The 17,788-nt window shown below is 49.6% G+C and overlaps 2 protein-coding genes across 2 annotated transcripts in view; both read left to right on the top strand.

The window, feature by feature from the left end:
- The window catches only part of LOC309359847 (uncharacterized protein), a gene marked incomplete at its 5' end in the record, with an annotated part of 13,446 nt that extends 11,235 nt beyond the window's left edge, over positions 1-2,211 (top strand). The window contains one exon of the mRNA XM_081894073.1: positions 2,081-2,211. Within this exon, the coding sequence (XP_081750199.1) occupies positions 2,081-2,104 (24 nt within the window). The 3' untranslated portion in view covers positions 2,105-2,211. The remainder of the gene's footprint in view (positions 1-2,080) is intronic.
- DNASE1L1 (deoxyribonuclease 1 like 1) lies at positions 2,119-17,788 on the top strand (the record flags this gene model as incomplete). Its single annotated transcript, XM_081894697.1, has 8 exons — positions 2,119-2,262; positions 4,400-4,488; positions 10,545-10,631; positions 12,508-12,620; positions 13,583-13,695; positions 14,814-14,971; positions 15,066-15,162; positions 16,506-17,788. The coding sequence occupies 8 exons, from the start codon at positions 2,119-2,121 to the stop codon at positions 16,638-16,640; spliced, it is 936 nt and encodes a 311-aa protein (XP_081750823.1). The 3' UTR covers positions 16,641-17,788.

Here is a 17,788-nt window from a genome sequence, read left to right as displayed (position 1 = left end):
AAGACAGTGAACAACAACGGGCCCACGACAGAACCCTGCGGTACCCCACTTGTCACTTCCCCCCGAACTACAATTCCCATAATCTCCAGTCATTGGCTATGCTTGCTGGGGCTGATTAAAGTTGTAGTTTAACAGCATGTGGAGTGCCAAAGTTTCCCCACCCCAGTTGTAGACATCATGAAAGAGGATCTTAGATGTGCAACAAGTGTGGTACTCCTGTGGTCAGACTTAGGACTGAGGAGATCCGAGTTCAAATCCCCACTCAGCCATGAAGCTCACTGGGTGCCTTTGGGGCAGTTAGGGGCAGTTAATATCTCTCAGTCAAACCTATCTCATCAAGTTGTTGTACAGATAAAATGGGGGGGGGGGAGATGAGAGAACCATAGACTACTGAGCAACTTAGCTATCAATGTAATAATACTGTCCAAACGTAAAGTAATGTCTAATTTGACCCCTAATGCAACTTGTGAAAATGCTGTTGGTCTATTCTTGGTCTATAAGAATACCTTCCATATTTCTTTGCTTGGCACTGGAGAATGAGACATTAAAAATCGAATATATGATATCTTCTGTAAAAGCTGAGTTACTGAAAAGAAATAAAAGAGTGTGAGAAGCCTCTGTGGGCCAGTGTGGTCTAGTGATTAGAGTCCTAGATTAGACCTGGAATAAAGGTAATGGTACCCCTGCCCGTACGGGCCAGTCGTGTCCGACTCTCGGGTTGTGCGCCCATCTCACTTAAGAGGCCAGGGGCCAGCGCTGTCCAGAGACACTTCCGGGTCACGTGGCCAGCGTGCCGAAGCTGCACTGGCGAGCCTGCACCAGCGCAGCGCACGGAAACGCCGTTTAGCTTCCCACTATAAAGCGGCACCTATTTATCTACTTGCACTTAGGGGTGCTTTCGAACTGCTAGGTGGGCAGGAACTGGGACCGAAAGACGGGAGCTCACCCCACCACGGGGATTCGAACCACCGACCATACGATCGGCAAGTCCTAGGCGCTGAGGTTTTACTCACAGCGCCACCCGCGTCCCTAGACCTGGAATACCAGGGTTTAAATTCCTACTCAGCCCTGAATTTCACTGGTTGACTCAGCCTCTACCTCACATGGCTGCTGTGAGCATTAAATGAGGAGGGAAGAACCATATCTCCCCCCTTGATCTCCTCTAAGGAAAGGTGAGATGTGAAGCAAAAAGGAACAGAAATTAGTCACATTATTTGTATGCCACCTTTCATTGAACAGGAATACCAAAAGAAGAACCCAAAGGCCGGTCTCACCCAGCAGCCTGTTGTCAGAGTAGCTAACCAGACTCCTGTGGGAATGCCATAAGCAAGGCATGAGCGCAGTAGCCCCCTCCATTCATGGATTGTTTTGGGGTAGCAAATTCCTTAGTTTTACTCTGTACCGTGTGAAGGACTTCCTTTCGTCTGAACTGAATTTTCCAACGTTCAGGTTCCCTGGATGCTGAGTTATACCTGCATGGAAGCTGTAACTTCTAACTTGGAAGCCCCACTCCCCAATTTCAGATAGGAAGCTTGTGAGAGATGCATATAGCCTGCCTTTTCTCGGGAGGCACTCATCGCATGTTCTAGAGCTGATGCTGGAGATCAAGGCAAGTTTTTAGCATCAAAGCAGAAGATGGGTTAAAGGTGTGAATACATTCAGCAGATCTTCGTATTTTAAAGTAATGCTGCAAAGGGGCCTGACCAACTTCATGACTGCAGTCTGCGGGGGCGGGGGGAATCTGTCTCTCTACACCATGATCCTGTTTAAAATTGGCACAGCAGCTGCCCCCTCCAGGAGGAAAACTGCCTCTGTGCCCGTGCCCCTGGCTCAAACCAGGCCTTGTCTAGGAGGAGTCTGTTGGCATAAGAATCATGAACTATCACGCTGCTGCTTTCTGCTCTTTCGTTTGTGTTGGTCTTTATTTAGTAGCACTCATCTCTATATTTAGATTCGTCCCAGAAGATTCATGAGTGGCCACTGTTGTAGGAGTGATTCCCTCGACAGGCTCCCAGCCACTGCCACCTCCTCCATCGGCCTGCTTTTCCGTCTTTCTCTGATTCACTTTTATCTTGCACAGAATCCGTCTGTAGAAGGAACCTGACTGGATTCCCAAGGATGGAGCCCTCCTGCTTTCTGCGCTTCTTGCCGCTCTTGTTGCTGTGCCCAGCAGGAGCCCCCTTCCGGATCTGTGCCTTCAACACTCAGCGCTTTGCCCAAGGGAAGGCAAGCAAGGCCAGCGTCATGGACACACTTGTCAAGGTGGGGACTTCAAGGCAACCCCCGGCGGGTGCCCTGATTCTTCTGGATGCATGTCGCTTCTGTGGGTTGAATTCCTTCTTTAGACAGGATTTGCTCACATGAACAACGTGTATTAACAAGTTCTAATGGGTGTGGGAGGAGTAGGAAGGACAGGTTAGGAAGAGAAGCCACTAAAGTTAGGTGTAGGCAGTGGCGTAGCGGGGGGGGGGTGCAGGGGGGCCGGCCGCACCAGGCGCAACATCTGGGGGGGGCGCGCGCTCGCACTCGCAGCTCTCTGCCCCTACCTGGCTCACTCACTCTCTCTCACTGCAGTGCTGGCTGTGCGAATCCGATCCGAGCCGCCGGGTCGCCGCCCACTGTGGATAGGGTGGGTGCCAGGCGTGCGGTGCGAAGAGAGAGCGAGGGACTATCTGGGGGAGGGACAGTGCAGCGGCCGCCCAGCGCAGCGCTGAGCGCGGGAGAGAACCACACCAGACCAGACCAGGCAGCAGCAAGAAGCAGCTGGCAGCGGCAGCAGGTTAGGGGTTAGGGGGCGCAAATTACTTGCCTTGCCCTGGGTGCTGACAACCCACGCTACGCCACTGGGTGTAGGGGTGGATCTGCTATGAAACCACCCCTGGTTCAAAGCGCCTAATTCCAGAGGAGCCCTAGAAGTGACTTTACAGTGCTTTAAAAAATTGGGTCCAGTAGATCCAACTTGAGTTGCATGACTCAAATTGATTAATTTTTTGCTGTATATATTTTGATAATCCCAAAGTTATTGAGTAAAGCTGTTGTAAAGGTGTGGCAATCTGTTGTGGAACAACCACATTGGAGAAAATAACAGTGGTTGGTTACCCAGACCTTTATGCTGGTTGCGATTGGGCCCCCATGGCAGTTCAAGTTTCATGGCCCCCAAAACATAGGTCCGTCACTGGTTAGGAGCTCCAGGGGAGAGCCAAAGTTCAGTGGTAAGAACACATGCTTTGCAGGCAGAAGGTTCACCTTGGAAGCTGTGGCTGGATGGTTTCGTGGGAGCCAATTGAAACGAAATCCTTCAAAGACAGAGGTCCTATGGCTAGGTCGGGATGGCATGGGGATGAGGGACCAACTCCCTTCTCTTGCGGGGGCCCAATTAGTGCCATTGCCTTCCGTTAAGAGTTTGGGTGTAATCCTTGATGCCTCCCTTTCCATGGAGGCGCAAGTTACAGCAACAGCCAAGGCGACATTTTTCCACCTTCGCCGCATCAAGCAGTTGGTCCCTTACCTTTCCCGCCCCGACCTGGCCACAGTGATCCATGCGACGGTCATCTCCAGGCTTGACTACTGTAATTCGCTCTACTCGGGGCTGCCCTTGAAGCTGCCCCAGAAACTCCAGCGGGTGCAGAATGCTGCAGCGAGGCTCCTCATGGGGTCTCTGCCATGGGAGCATATTCACCCAGTGCTTTTCAAGCTGCACTGGCTCCCGGTAGAGTTCAGGGTCAGATTTAAGGTGCTGCTTTTGACCTTTAAAGCCCTTCACGGCCTAGGACCCTCGTACCTACGGGACCGCCTCTCCTGGTATGCCCCACAGAGAGTCTCAAGGTCCATAAATAACAACACCCTAGTGGTCCCAGACCCTAAAGAAGTTAGATTGGCTTCAACCAGAGCCAGGGCCTTTTCACCTCTGGCTCCGGCCTGGTGGAACGCTCTGCCTCATGAGACCAGGGCCCTGCAGGATCTGATTTCTTTCCACAGAGCCTGTAAGACAGAGTTGTTCTGCCTGGCCTTTGGCTTGGAGCCAATTTGATTCACTCCTTTTTTTTTTTTTTCCTTCTCATCCTGCGATGAGGCTACATTTTAATATTTTAATGTTCCATTATTTTAATGTTGTATTTCATTTTTGTTTTTAAGTTGTAATCATTCATCTTGTTTTTATTATTGCTTGTAAGCCGCTCTGAGCCCGGCCTTGGCTGGGGAGGGCAGGGTATAAATAAAAAAAATATTATTATTATTATTATTATTAAATGTGAACTGAATCAGAATTCTCTCCCATTCCCTAGGTATAGCCCAGACACAGATTTACCACCTTATTTAGGACTAACATGTTGGAGTCCAACAACATTTGGGCTCTCTAGCCCTGATATACAGGCTAATGTGTCTCTGTTCCCTCCCACAGATCCTCTCTCGTTGTGATATCACTGTCCTACAAGAGGTGATGGATGCAAAGGGAAAAGCAGTTCCTGCCTTGGTGGCTGCCCTGAATCGGTGAGTGTGAGTAATATGGGAGAAATGCAACCAGAGGGAGAGGAATCCATGAAGAGATAGTGGAGAAGGAGACAACAGGGCCTTTGGAAAAAATATGGATTGGGAAAGAGAAATGAATGGGAGGAAAGCTGGACAGTTGCATGATGGGAGCAGAGCTGGCCCAGATATTTTGGTGCTTGAGGTGGAAAAACCCTTCCACCTAAATTGTGTTGGGCATAATTCCCCAAGCTGTTCTGCATGAGTCTCACGGGAACGAGAGGGAGATCTGTGCAAGATTAGCAATACCATTTATTTCAATGAGGCTTGTGCAGGAAAATTGCCAGTGTGCTGTGCTTTGTCTCATAGCAGGACTGTGTCAGAATGGGGAGGAATCTTGGATATGGTGATGGTGTGTGTGTGCTCATGTGTGCGCGTGTGTGTGTACACTAACCCCCAGCCAGTCAGTAAACAGAATACAGTGGTACCTCTGGTTACGAACTTAATTCGTTCCGGAGGTCTGTTCTTAACCTGAAACTGTTCTTAACCTGAGGTACCTGTGATGGGACGATGAGCTGCTTGTGCGTAAAATGCAAGTCCCTCAGAGTTTGATCAGGTTTTCAAACCTCTGCCTGTGACGGAGCCCCTCCAGCATGGCTGCGTCAATCACTAGTAGAATCCGAAAGTGGCTGCTTTCGGAATCGTTTCCAACATAAAAGCTCCTTAACGGAAACACGTCGTCTGGCCTCTCGGCGTGACAGTTTCCGTCGAGGTGTGGGTGTCCCTATAGGAGGTCCTGAGACCTCCCCACTGTTTTCGCTGGAAGCGTCTCTGAGCCATCCCTCCGACTCACTTTCCCTTGGAGTTCTTGCTCGCCCTCTACTGGTTCCCTCTTCCGCTGCTACTCCTCTCTCAACCTCAGTGAGCCTTTGCGCCTCCGGCGCTTTAGATGGCAGTTCCCTGACATCCACCTCCCCTCCAGGGCCCCCTTCACCCCCTCCCGTCTCCTCTCCTACTGGCGGTGAGGAGGTAAAACCCCTGAAAGAACCTCCCTCATCTTCCGACGTCGCGAACACTTCCCTCCACTTGTTGCTGTTCCTACTCTCTAGATACTCTTCGTCATCGGAGTCCACTCCCTCTTCCAACTCCGACTCCGCGAACCCTTCCATTTCCTCTTCCTCATCGGTGGTGCCGAAATACTCCCTCCTAAACCTTGCTATCGGCTGAGGTTTCCTCGGGAACCTTTGGTGGAACGTTTCTGTTAAAACCTCGTCATTGACTTCCTCTGCACTTACCCAGGTGTTTTCTGACTCCGGTTCCCCTTCCCACGCCACCAAATACTCCACCTGATTTCCCTTCCACCTGGAATCGAGGATTTCCGCTACATGATTGCGGCGTTCCCTCTCTTCCAAGGCTGGTCCCCTGACGTACTCCCCTTCACGTCCCCCCCCTGTATGGTGACAGTAACGACCTGTGGAACACTGGGTGCAATTTCATGTGGTTGGGTAATCGGAGTTTGAAAGCTACCGGGTTGACCTGCTGAATGACCTCAAAGGGTCCCAATCTTCTGGGCCTCAATTTCTTACAACCCCCTTTGAACGGCAACCCTTGGGTTGACAACCACACTTGATCCCCCACCCTTATGGTTTCACCTTCCCTTCTGTTCTTGTCTGCCTGCTTCTTATATTGTGCCTTAGCCCTTTCTAAGTTGAGCTGGAGCTGATGATGGATCGCTTCCATCTCTTCTACAAAATGTTCAGCCGCTGGGACGCTCCATCTCTCCCCTCCTTCCCCTGGAAATGCCCTGGGGTGACACCCGTAATTAGCCAAAAAGGGACTCATCCCTGTGGACACATTCTCCGCATTATTGTAGGCAAATTCTGCCAATGCCAACTTTTCGACCCAATCGTTCTCTCTGTCATTGACATAACACCTCAGATATTGTTGAAGAATGCCATTTGCTCTTTCCGCCTGCCCGTTGGTTTCAGGGTGCCGGGCAGTTGAAAAATTGACTTCCACGTGCAGCAAGCTCATGAGCTTCCTCCAGAACCTGGAAGTAAATTGTTTGCCGCGATCTGAGATCACCCTCAAGGGAGCCCCGTGCAACCTAAAGATGTGTTCTACAAACAACTTCGCTGTTTCTTCCGCTGTGACTGCATGTGAGCATGCTACAAAGTGGCACATCTTAGTTAACAGGTCTACTACTACCATGATGGCTGTTTTCCCCTTGGACTTTGGCAGATCCGTCATAAAATCTATTGATATCGCTTCCCAAGGCCGTTCTGGTGTGGGTAATGGTTCTAATAACCCTGCCGGCGCCCTTCTTTCCCCTTTGGCTCGCTGACATTGGTCACACCCTCTTACATACTCTCTTACATCTTCCCTCACCTTAGGCCACCAAAATTCTCTGGTAACCAACCACATGGTCTTGTGTTGTCCAAAATGTCCCGCCGTGGGGCTATCATGCAACTGCTTGAGTACTCTCCCCCTCAATTCACCTTCGGGTATATACAGTGCCCCTTTGTAATACAATGCCCCATTTCTTTCCTCAAAACCTCCGGGACTCTCGCCCTCCCCCCTGAAACCTCTGAGCTTATCCTGGGCATATTCATCATTTTCCGTTTCCTCTACCAGTTCTCGTTGCCCCACCAACGCCGCCCCACACACCCACCGGTCCTCAGGGATGACATGTCTCTCTTCGATCACCCCCTCCCCTTCCCAATACTCTGGTTTGCGTGAGAGCGCGTCCGCCCTGACGTTTTCTGGGCCTGGCACATAACAAATTTCAAAGTTGAATTTGGAGAATTCCTGTGCCCATCTCACTTGTCGTTGGTTGAGCACTCGAGCTGTTCTCCAATACTCTAAATTCTTGTGGTCGGTGCACACTTGCACCTTGTGTTGTGCCCCAATTAATAAATGTCTCCACCTCCGGAATGCTTCGTGAATGGCAAGTAGTTCCCTGTCATACACCGTGTAATTCCTCTCGGATTTATTCAGCTTCCGCGAGAAGAAGGCACACGGTCTCCACTCCGACGCACTCCTCCCCGGTTGAAGAAGGACCGCCCCTACCGCCCGGTCGGATGCATCGGTTTCCACTCTCATGGGTTTTCGTAAATCCACATGCAGAAGTTGTTCTTCCGAGGCGAAAGCCCTTTTCAGTTCTTCAAAGGCTCGATCCACCTCTACCGTCCAAACAAATTTCTTCTTGCTGCTGAGGCAGTCGGTGATGGGCGCCGTCAAGTGGGCAAAGTTCTTGATGAACTTCCTATAAAAGTTCCCAAACCCCAAGAATCTTTGCACGTCCTTCTTGGTCTTCGGTGTCTTCCATTCCAGTACCGCTTGGACCTTGCCTGGATCCATGGCCAATCCCTTGTCTGACAAGCGGTACCCCAGGAATTCCACCTCCTTGGTGTGGAACTGGCACTTCTCCAGTTTCACCCACAGCTGGTTGGCTTGCAGCCTGCCCAACACTTCTCGAACGTCCCTCACATGCTGTTCCTCATCTTCCGAATACACCAACACGTCGTCTAAAAAGGCCACACAATTCTTGTAGAGCAAAGGTCCCAGAACGTGGTTTATAAAAGCTTGAAAACACGCGGAGCCCCCTTGTAGACCGAAGGGCATAACGAGGTATTCAAAGGCTCCCAAAGGGGTAAACATGGTGGTCTTCCATTCATCTCCCTTCCTTATGCGTATCAGATTGTACGCCCCCCGCAGGTCCAGCTTTGTAAAGATCTTTCCCTTCCTTACTCTGGTCAAAATGTCATCAATTCGGGGCATAGGGAAAGCCAGGGGCTCCGACACTGCATTGAGGGCCCTAAAGTCACACACCAGTCTCGGTTTGTCTGTGTTCTTTTTGTCCACAAAAAACACTGGGCTGCCCCCCACCGCTCGGGACTCTCTGATGAAACCTCGCTTCAGGTTTTTGTCAATGAACTCCCTCAGCTCCTGCATCTCCCTGTCTGACATGGCGTACAGCTTGCCTACTGGGAGTTGGGCCCCAGGGATTAGGTTGATTTGACAGTCAAAGGGTCTATGCGGTGGCAGTTTGTCTGCTTCCCTTTCGCTGAATACGTTGCTCAGATCTGCGTATTGCGGGGGCACCTTCCCTTTGTCCATTACTTCCATCCCGGCTAGGGTGACTCTGTCTCCTCCCGAAACCTTCCCCTCCTTGCAGTGTTCTAGGCAATGCGCTGACCCAAAGGAGACCACCCTCTGATGCCAGCCCACTAGCGGATCGTGTAGCGCCAGCCAGCTCATCCCCAAAATGATGGGCGCTCCTCCCAGGGTGGCCACATTAAACGCTATCTGTTCGGTGTGCCTTGCCACCCTCATTATCATCGGGACAGTCTGTTGGCTAACTTCTCCCCCCAACAGCTCTCTGCCGTCAATCGTAGTCACCTGCAAGGGGTTGCTTAAAGGGATGGTCTGTATCTGATGCTCAGCTGCAAACTCCTTACTCATGAAATTACAGGAGCTGCCTGAATCCAAAAGCGCCTTGATCTTTAGTGGGTGTCCGTTTGGCAGTTCTAGTAACACCTCTATCACTAAAGCGGGTCTGGGAGGTTCCGGCGTGGGCACTTTCACTGCTCTTTGGCCTGGCTGCTGTGCCCCGACGGTGGCAGCCAGGCGTTGGCTTTTACTTGCTCCTTGCCTTCCTCTTCCTTTCCCCCAACAGCTCCTGCCATCCCTTGCCATTCCTTTCTTTGTGGGCAGACTCTGGCAAAGTGCCCTGGCTGTTGGCAGAGATAACATCTCTTGGCGCTCTTTCCCTCCTTCTTCCGCCCTTCACTGGGATTTGAAACTGCGCGCGCCCGCGCTGTTCCAACTTCCATCGGCTCTGCCGGTGGGAAAGGTGGCTCTGGAATGTCTGGAATGCGGAACTCCCTCCAACGGTCTCCTTTCCCTTCCCGCTTTTCCAAAGCCCTCGCCTCCTGGCGCGCTCCTATGGACAGCGCAGATTTGGTTAACTGGTCCATAGACTCCGCCCTGGGCCCCCGGGAAAGCTCATCTTTGACGGTTGAAGAAAGCCCCTCTTCGAAAAGCATTTGGATGGGCTCCGCCGATAGGTCCCACCCCAATTTATGAATCAGCATAGTAAATTCAGGCTTGGACCCCCTCCAGCTGCTCCTGCTCCTCCGGTTCCGGCTGGGTTGCTCATGATGCTTCTCCCTGCACAAGCTGGCTTTCGGTGACTTTCGGATTGCTGTGATGGGACGATGAGCTGCTTGTGCGTAAAATGCAAGTCCTCTCTCAACCTCAGTGAGCCTTTGCGCCTCCGGCGCTTTAGATGGCAGTTCCCTGACAGTACCACTTTAGCTAATGGGGCCTCCCGCTGCTGCCGCGCTGCTGGTGCACGATTTCTGTTCTCATCCTGAGGTAACGTTCTTAACCCGAGGTACTACTTCCAGGTTAGCAGAGTCTGTAACCCGAAGTGTTTGTAACTGGAGGTGTTTGTAACCCGAGGTACCACTGTACCAGCTAAGGAGCCCCACTGGGTTCATAACTCTGAGGCTCATGCTGGTAGTCAGGGGAACTACTGAACCCAAGGCCAGCCAGCAGGAGCTCATTGAACCTTATGCACAGCACCAGGGCACATAAAACCAGCACCAGGACTCTCCACAGCAGCACAATGACCATACTGAGGGAGAACACTGGATCTGGGAGCTTTATTGTTGGCAGCAGCAGAGGATTGGTTCTCCTGAATTACCCTACTCCCAGCACCAAGAGGATTCTGGACTGTAATGATGGTTTCCTGGCCTCAACTGCCTGAAGCTCCCTCCTCTGACCTGGGTGGTGCAGGAAGCGAGTGTCTGACTTTCAAAACTCCCACATTGCCTTATAGTAGGGCTGGAGAACCTGTGGTCCTCCAGGTGTTGTTGGAATTAACTCCCATCAGCCACAGCCAACAAAGGCCAATGATCAGGGATGGTAGTTGTAGTTCAGTAGCTAGAGGAATACAGGTTTTCCATTCCTACTTTACAGTGAGACTTTTTCTCTATTTATCCACTCACTGGCTGAAGTGCTTTTTATATATCCACGTATATCTTCAATGCAACTGAATTCTCTTTTCCTGTCAGGTATCATAGTTCTAGTCCCTATTCCTACCTCACCAGCCCTCTGCTGGGCCGCAACAACTACCAAGAACGCTATGTATTCATATACAGGTGAGTGTCATGAGTGTGAGTGTGCATTTAGATGATGATGGTGGTGAATTAACGTTTATATAATGATTTTAGTACATATTATAGAGCTTTTAACTACATTATCTCAAATATCCTTTACAATGCTGTAAGATATGGAGATAATAATACTGACCTATCACAAATGGGAGATTGGAGGCTGATAGAATAGAAGCTTGGGGTATGCCACACTTTTAAATTGTGTCTTACTCCCCATCTTCAGAGGATGAGGCTGTGGGTTCAGAAGAGACACCAGACTGCCCTGGAATCTCTGGCACAAGAGGAGCCTGTTTTTGCCAGCACCTTTCTAGCAATTATTGCCTTGTTCTACCTTAACTTACCGTACCTTCCTTTGCTTTGCCAGAGCCTGGACTTTGCTTTATCTTGCCTTGCTTTGCTTGACTCTGTGCTGCCTTGGCTGAACCCCGGACTTTACCCTGCTCTGCTGGACCTTGAACTCTTGTCCTGCTTCTGCCAGAACTTTCATGCTGCTGTGGCCATCACTTGGAACAGAACCAGGTTATTTGAGGGAGGGCCTTCTCCAGTACAAACCATCCAGGTCACTGTGGTCTCTAGGTGGGGCTTTCATGACTGTGCCACATTTTGAAAAATGCAGAAATAATGAGACCCTTTTATTGCAAGAAAAAAGCAATTGTTGGTGCCCAATTTAGGATGTGCTATTGACCTTGATGAGGGCTCTGCATCAATTTCCTGCCCCACATATTTTCCTTAATTGTAATCCCCACAGATGCAAGGAGTCAAGTTTCTCTCTTAGTAAATATCCACCACTTATTTCATCCTTATTCGCTAGACCACAGATAATGTGAAATAAATTATTCCTTTTGTTGCTCACACAGCACTGTCTCTGTAGGTACAATCTAGCCTTCAGCTTCACCCTGGGTGCTTCCAAACTGTTCTTGTGTAGGACTCAATCGCATATCGGCCACTTCAGGTTGCACAATTGCAGTTGATTGGAAAGTGTTGTACAACAAACCCACATCCCTAAAAGATTTCACTCTTTGTGATCAGAAAACTGATACGGAAATGTACTGGAAAGTGTGCTTTAACACAATGTCATTGTCAGGGAACTGCCATCAGCTCAGAGGCAAGAGGTGGAAGGTTGTGTTACAGGGAGTCTCCAAAGATCTTGCAAAGTAGTTCTTCCTCTGGTGAGGAGGGAAGCCACACCTCCAGTGGGGAGGGGGTGCAAGGATCAGAAGATGCTAGGGAGAGCCTCAACACCGAGCCTGAGCAAGGCGGAGGGGAGGGAAGTACCCCTTTGCCAGCGCCTGTTCTGCGCAGTAGTCTTAGGCACAGAGAGGGGAGGAGAAAGTTGGGGGTCACACAGTTGTTATGCTGGGGAAGGACAGCCCACTACCAGATTCTGCTAACGACTAAGCAGACATGGACTTGCGACGCTCTGCACTGTAAATAGTTTGTACAGATAATAAAGCCTAAAAAAGGCAGGTTGGAGTATTGCCTGTTTGCTCTCGAGCAACCATATCAACACCTGACAGTCATCTAATCTCCCTGTAAACAAATCAGCCTCAATTTAAATGTCATTTGGAAGCAGCCCATGTGTTTTCCCTGCTGAAGCCTGTGATGGGAGCTTTGCCAGAGAGTAATAATAACTACTACTACTACTAATGCTGCTGCTGCTAATATTTATATGAATACCTACTGAGACAATCCACAAACAGCAATTTTATCATTATGAATTACTGTTGGAACAAGAAATATTGGGGGGGGGGGAGTATGCCAAATTTTGTCCTCGCTCAGAGCACCACATTAAAGTCCACCCCTGCATACTTTCACCTCTTCCCTGGGGCCAGAGTTATTTCTGTGTTCTCCCCTCCCCTAGGGAACAGAAGACTCGGATGCTAGACTTCTACTCCTACGAGGACAGACATCCAGACCGGCCTGATGTCTTCGCTCGGGAGCCCTTCATTGTCCGCGTCAGCATTCCAAACAAAAGTAAGGGGCCTAGGACATCTCAGGAGTTCTCTTTCTGCGTGTGGGAGAGTGGGGAGCCTGAACTTCTAGAGGGTGATATCTGGGTTTGAAGACTGAAAAAAATGCTGTTTTATGGAAAGTAGAAGAGTTGGATGCTATTCTGGAGCAAGAGTTTTGCATAAGTCTATGAAGCTGATTAGGTGCAGAATCAGAAGTCTTTTTTCTTTATTTCCCCTCTTTTAGTTTATAATATTAAAAATGCTTGGTATTTGATGTTAACTTTGGTGTATTATTTTTTCTCTTTTTTCCAAGCATTAATAAAAAAAAATATATACTAAAATAATGAGAGTTATTTGGAGACTCCTATTCCCCTTACAGAGCTACAGTTTCCAGAGTTCCCTGGAAAGAAGGATTGACTGTTAAACAACTCTGAGAATTGTAGCTCTGCGAGGATATTGGGGGGGGGGTCTCCTCTCCGCAGACTATAGTTCCCAGGATGATTGGGGGGTGTTGAAAGCCATGACTATTTAAAGTGGCATGGTGCTGCTTTAAACCTGTAGTGTAGATGCAGTCTAAGAGACCACCTACTTTCCTCCTGCATTTTCTCAGATCATCCAAGCAAACATCTGTTGACAATAGCATTCATACAGCATGACTGGTTGGACATAATAGAAAACTATGGGGTTTTTGTTATGTGAACAAGCTGCAACAAGCCTTGTTTTTGTGTATTCCACATTCTCCTTTATCATATGCTACAGTAGGAAATCAGAAGTATCCAGACAAACCATAGTTCCTATGATGTATGAACTCAGGGAAATGTGATTTGCTCAAATTATGTTTAGTGAGAACAAGCCAGGATCAAAATGGTGGTTTCAGATCTTGTTTTGTTTTCAAGCCATAGGGGCTATATTGAGTTGGAATTCCAAGTTGCCTAGATTACTCTGTACCTTCTGGTTACCTTTTTCTCCATTTCCATTCTCGAGAACTCAAGGAGCTGGTCTTGATCCCACAGCACACAATGCCCAAGGCAGCTGAAACTGAAATAGATGCTCTCTATGATGTTTTCCTGAGTGTGAAGGAACGCTGGGGCACAGAGGTAAGGAATGGGTACTTGCAAGGGAGCTGAGGTTTAAGAGAATGGCAGGGGGTTTGCTGTCTCACCGTGCATCTACATGGGAAATTTTTCTGCTGCTTCACTGCTGCAGCTACTGCTGACCATGTCCAGCCATTGTAATGTTTGCAGTCTTGTTGACCATTGGTAGATATCATGGACTGGCTGGAAGCAGAGGAGTCATGGGAAGCACCAGCTGGGGAGCCCCAAGGGGAAGAAGGCTCAGAGCCAGGGGAGTAGTGGCGGGATGGCGATGAGTGGTCAGAGGGACCAGTCTGGGAGGAGGTATCAGAAGCTTAAGAGGTCACAGGGTTTGGTGAGCAAGAAGAGGCTGTGGTAGAGAGCAGTCCGAAAGCAGAGGTATAAGTGGAAGTTGGGGAGGGGGAGAGGCAGAGTTCAGGCAGGCTGCTGAAGAAGCCAAGGGCTTTCCCCCTCAAACTACAACCAGCCCCCCTTTCCCCTGGTCTCCCAGAAAACAAAGAGGGCAGAGCAAAGACAGACAAGGCAAAAAAGTCTCAGATTGCTTGGGAAGGACCTGGGGGGGGGGGGATGAGAGACTTAGAGAACAGTGGGAAGGCAGGGATCTTCAGTCCTCACAACTGCCCCATTGGGGCAAGACCTAGTTGGAAGAATTGCTGTGCTCATTAGGCCTGAGCTGTTTTGTTTCTTTGAATAAAGAGTTAACTTCACTGACACCTTGATAAGTTATTGCTGACTGGCAAAGGGCTTCCACCTTGACAGTAGATTCTGCCATATTGGAAATATGTCTGGATGAAGCCTGTGATGCCACCACAACCAATGCAGCTTGCTTCTCAGACAGAACACAAGGCAAGTTCTCTGATGTTGAGCCAAGTATATGAGATGGCACATATTGGAGAAGCTGGTCCTTTAGGTAACCAGGCCCCAGGCAGTTAGGTTTCCTGTCCTGTTCCTTGACATAAAAAGTTCCTCTCCCCTAATTTGAAGGACAAACACCATCTCTGCTTGAGAACCTGGCAACTGCTTATTTTCCAGCCAGCATCTCTTTTCTGTTCTCACTAATCCCGTTGCTCACTTAACGAATCTTGGCGAGCTGATTTTTTCTCCTTCTTATTCCTCCCCAGGATATGATTTTCTTGGGTGATTTCAATGCTGACTGTGGCTACGTGGCAAAGAAACGCTGGGGAGAAATCCGCCTACGCCAGGACCCTGGCTTTCATTGGCTCATCGGTGACAATGCCGACACCACCGTTCGGGACACAACCCACTGTGCCTATGACAGGTGAGATCCCGGAACCAGCCTTACCGGTCAGGGGATGAATTGCATGATCCACTCTATTTTAACCCATGCCTCACTCTTCCTTACACCTAAACAGGATTGTGGTCCATGGAGAACGCTGCCTGGCTGCTGTGGTGCCTGGATCTGCTCAGCCGTTCAACTTTGCCAAAGAATTTGGGCTCTCAGAAGCAGAGGTACCGGGAAATTCCTGTTGGGAGGGGGAAATTGCTTGCTGATAAGCACATAGTATGGTATGTTTCCGCATGCACTGGGCCAGTGACATGTTGGGACAGCCCCATCGTCATCATGGCAGCCATGAAGTCCTTAGCCAGTTGCTTTGGCATGAATGTTGAAGTCCCACAGAACCAGCAGCCTGGGAGTCCTCAGCACGGCCTCTGAGACCAGCTCTGTCAATTCAGGCAGGGAGACTGCTGGGTGGCGAGGTGGGCAGTAAACCAGCAGAATCCCCAATCTGTCCTGATTGCCCAGTGCCAGGATCCCCCAAAGCCTGGAGAGAGAGATGAAATCTCTATAGACCACAGCAACTCCCCTCCCTGACCCTCAAGTCTGCCCTGATGTTGCACCAAGTACCCAGGTTGGCATGGCTGGGTGAGACCAACTTCACCCTGCACACCCCCAGGTCTCAGTGATACAGAGCGGGTTGGCCTCTGCCTCTGCAGTGTGCCCCTTACCTGCCCTGTCTCCCCCCCCCTCCAGAGCCACTGTGATTGGGGTCACCTCTGCCTTCCCCAGCTCCTCTTTACCTAGAACACATTCTACATTCCTTATTTTAAAACAACAAACCCCCCAAATTTCAAAACACATGTTAGTAGCAGTTAAAAACAATTTAAAACATTTTAAACAATTAGGGCAATAATAACAGCAGTGCAAACCCCCAACAAATGCCCCTAACAATATCCGAACCCAAGAGTCTGTTCAGCCACCTCAGCTTGGCTGCTGGAGTCAGTCAGTGGGAAAGCCCTGCAAGGCAGGGACTTGGTCTTCCAGGACTGACAGCCAAGGTGGTTGATGCTTCTTGCATACCTGGAATGAAGGGAGTGTGATTGCATGTAGAAACTCTCCTAAAGTACAAAAAGTTACATTATTCATTCTTGCATTTCCCCCTACCTTTTCCTCCAAGGAGTTCAAGGGGGCATATATAGTTCTCCCTCTCAATCCCCACAACTTCCCTCTGTGGTCGGTTAGGCTAAGAGGCAGTGATTGACCCAAGGTCACCCAGTGAGCTTCATGGCCAAGTGGGAATTTGAACCCTGGTCTCCCAGGTCCTAGTCCAACCCTCTAACCACTACACCATACTATCGCTCAGTTGCTCCTCTCACTTCTGCTTCTGTCCCCACCCACCAGCCCTCAAGCTGAAGAAGGTTCCCCACTCCTGTTATAGAGGGTTACAGGGTTGCCCATGCCTGCATTAAAGCACGGGAATCTGCTATGGAAAGGAACCCTTTTTTTGTACAGGGGATAGAAACCAGATCTCTTGTTGCCCAGCTCCTCATTTTCTCTTTACCTGCTGTTTCAGGCTTTGGAGATCAGCGACCATTATCCTGTAGAGGTGGAACTGAACAGAGCCCATTGGAGATGCCAGCAAGCCAGGCCAGCTGGCCTTGTGTTGCTGGCCTTAGTCATGCTGGCTGGCTCAGGATATGGCATCTAAAGCTGTTCTGATACCAGGGGTCCAAATGCTGGTGGCTGCCTTGACTCTACAGTGACAGAAGTGTAGAAATGCCAAGAGGATTCCCTTTTTTTACATGAGAATGGATGGCTTGCCTGTGGTCTCCCATGGAGTGTGCTTTGACGTGGGACTTTCACAGTTCACACTTGGTCAGCTAGCATATTTTTGTTGCCCCTGCAGTCCAGTACAAGCAGATTTCATACACTGAAGGAAGCACTATATTGATGCAGTCGGAGCTCCCTCTGCAGCAGAAGGGAACGTGTATCTTTCAGCACAACTGGACCACTTATAGGAAGGTGAATTCTGTCTGGCAACTGCACCAAAGAAGATTTGCATGGATTTTCAGGCACCCTCATTCTCTTGCAGAGTCCAGGCTTTCCCGAACCAGATCTGGGTACTGTTTCAGGCTGCTTCGGAAATTTGCAAAAAGGGAATCAGGCGGCTGCTGATGAAAGTTTGTGTCACTTCTCAGTTACAATCAAAGAATTGGGATGGGCCTTGAAAAGGGCCAATGAATCATCTGACTTTTTGACAGAAGGACCTATCCACACACAATACAGACATGGGACTGTACCGTTCTGGACTACAGGTGGGGTTCATTGAAACTGAATGCTGCTCTGTGTAAAAAAACTGCCTCTCTGTGAAAAGCTGGCATATCAGAGAGAAGGAGGCCCCATCTGCACCATTTAAAGCAGGATCACAGCACCTTAATCAGCCATGGTTTCCTTCAAAGCATCCTAAGGAGAGTAGTAAGTTAAGGGTGTTGAGAGTTGCTAGGAAGCCCCTGTTCCTATCTCACAGAGCCACAATTCCCAGAGTTCCCTGGGCAGAGGGATTGACTGTTAAACTAGTCTGAAAATTGTAGCTCTGGAAGAAGAATGGGGGTTGCTCCTTGTACTTCTCAGCGCCCTTAAGAAACTAGAGCTCCCAGGAGTGTTTGGGGGAAGCCATGGTTGTTTCAAGTGGCATGAAACTACTTTAAACGGGTGGTGCAGCCAGAGCCAGAAGCTGCTCTCATTCTCCCCGTTGTGTTAATTCCCAGGGTGCAGGGAGGGGTTTTTTTATAGGAGGTGGACCCTACCTGCATTTTGAAGTAGCACAGTCCCAATAAAGCTTCACAGAGGACTTTT

This window comes from Podarcis melisellensis (assembly GCF_964234715.1).
Source record: "Podarcis melisellensis genome assembly, chromosome: 17".
NCBI classification, from domain to species: domain Eukaryota; kingdom Metazoa; phylum Chordata; class Lepidosauria; order Squamata; family Lacertidae; genus Podarcis; species Podarcis melisellensis.
The sequence above is the reverse complement of the archived record's forward strand: the minus strand, read 5'-3'. Positions and strand labels throughout refer to the sequence as shown.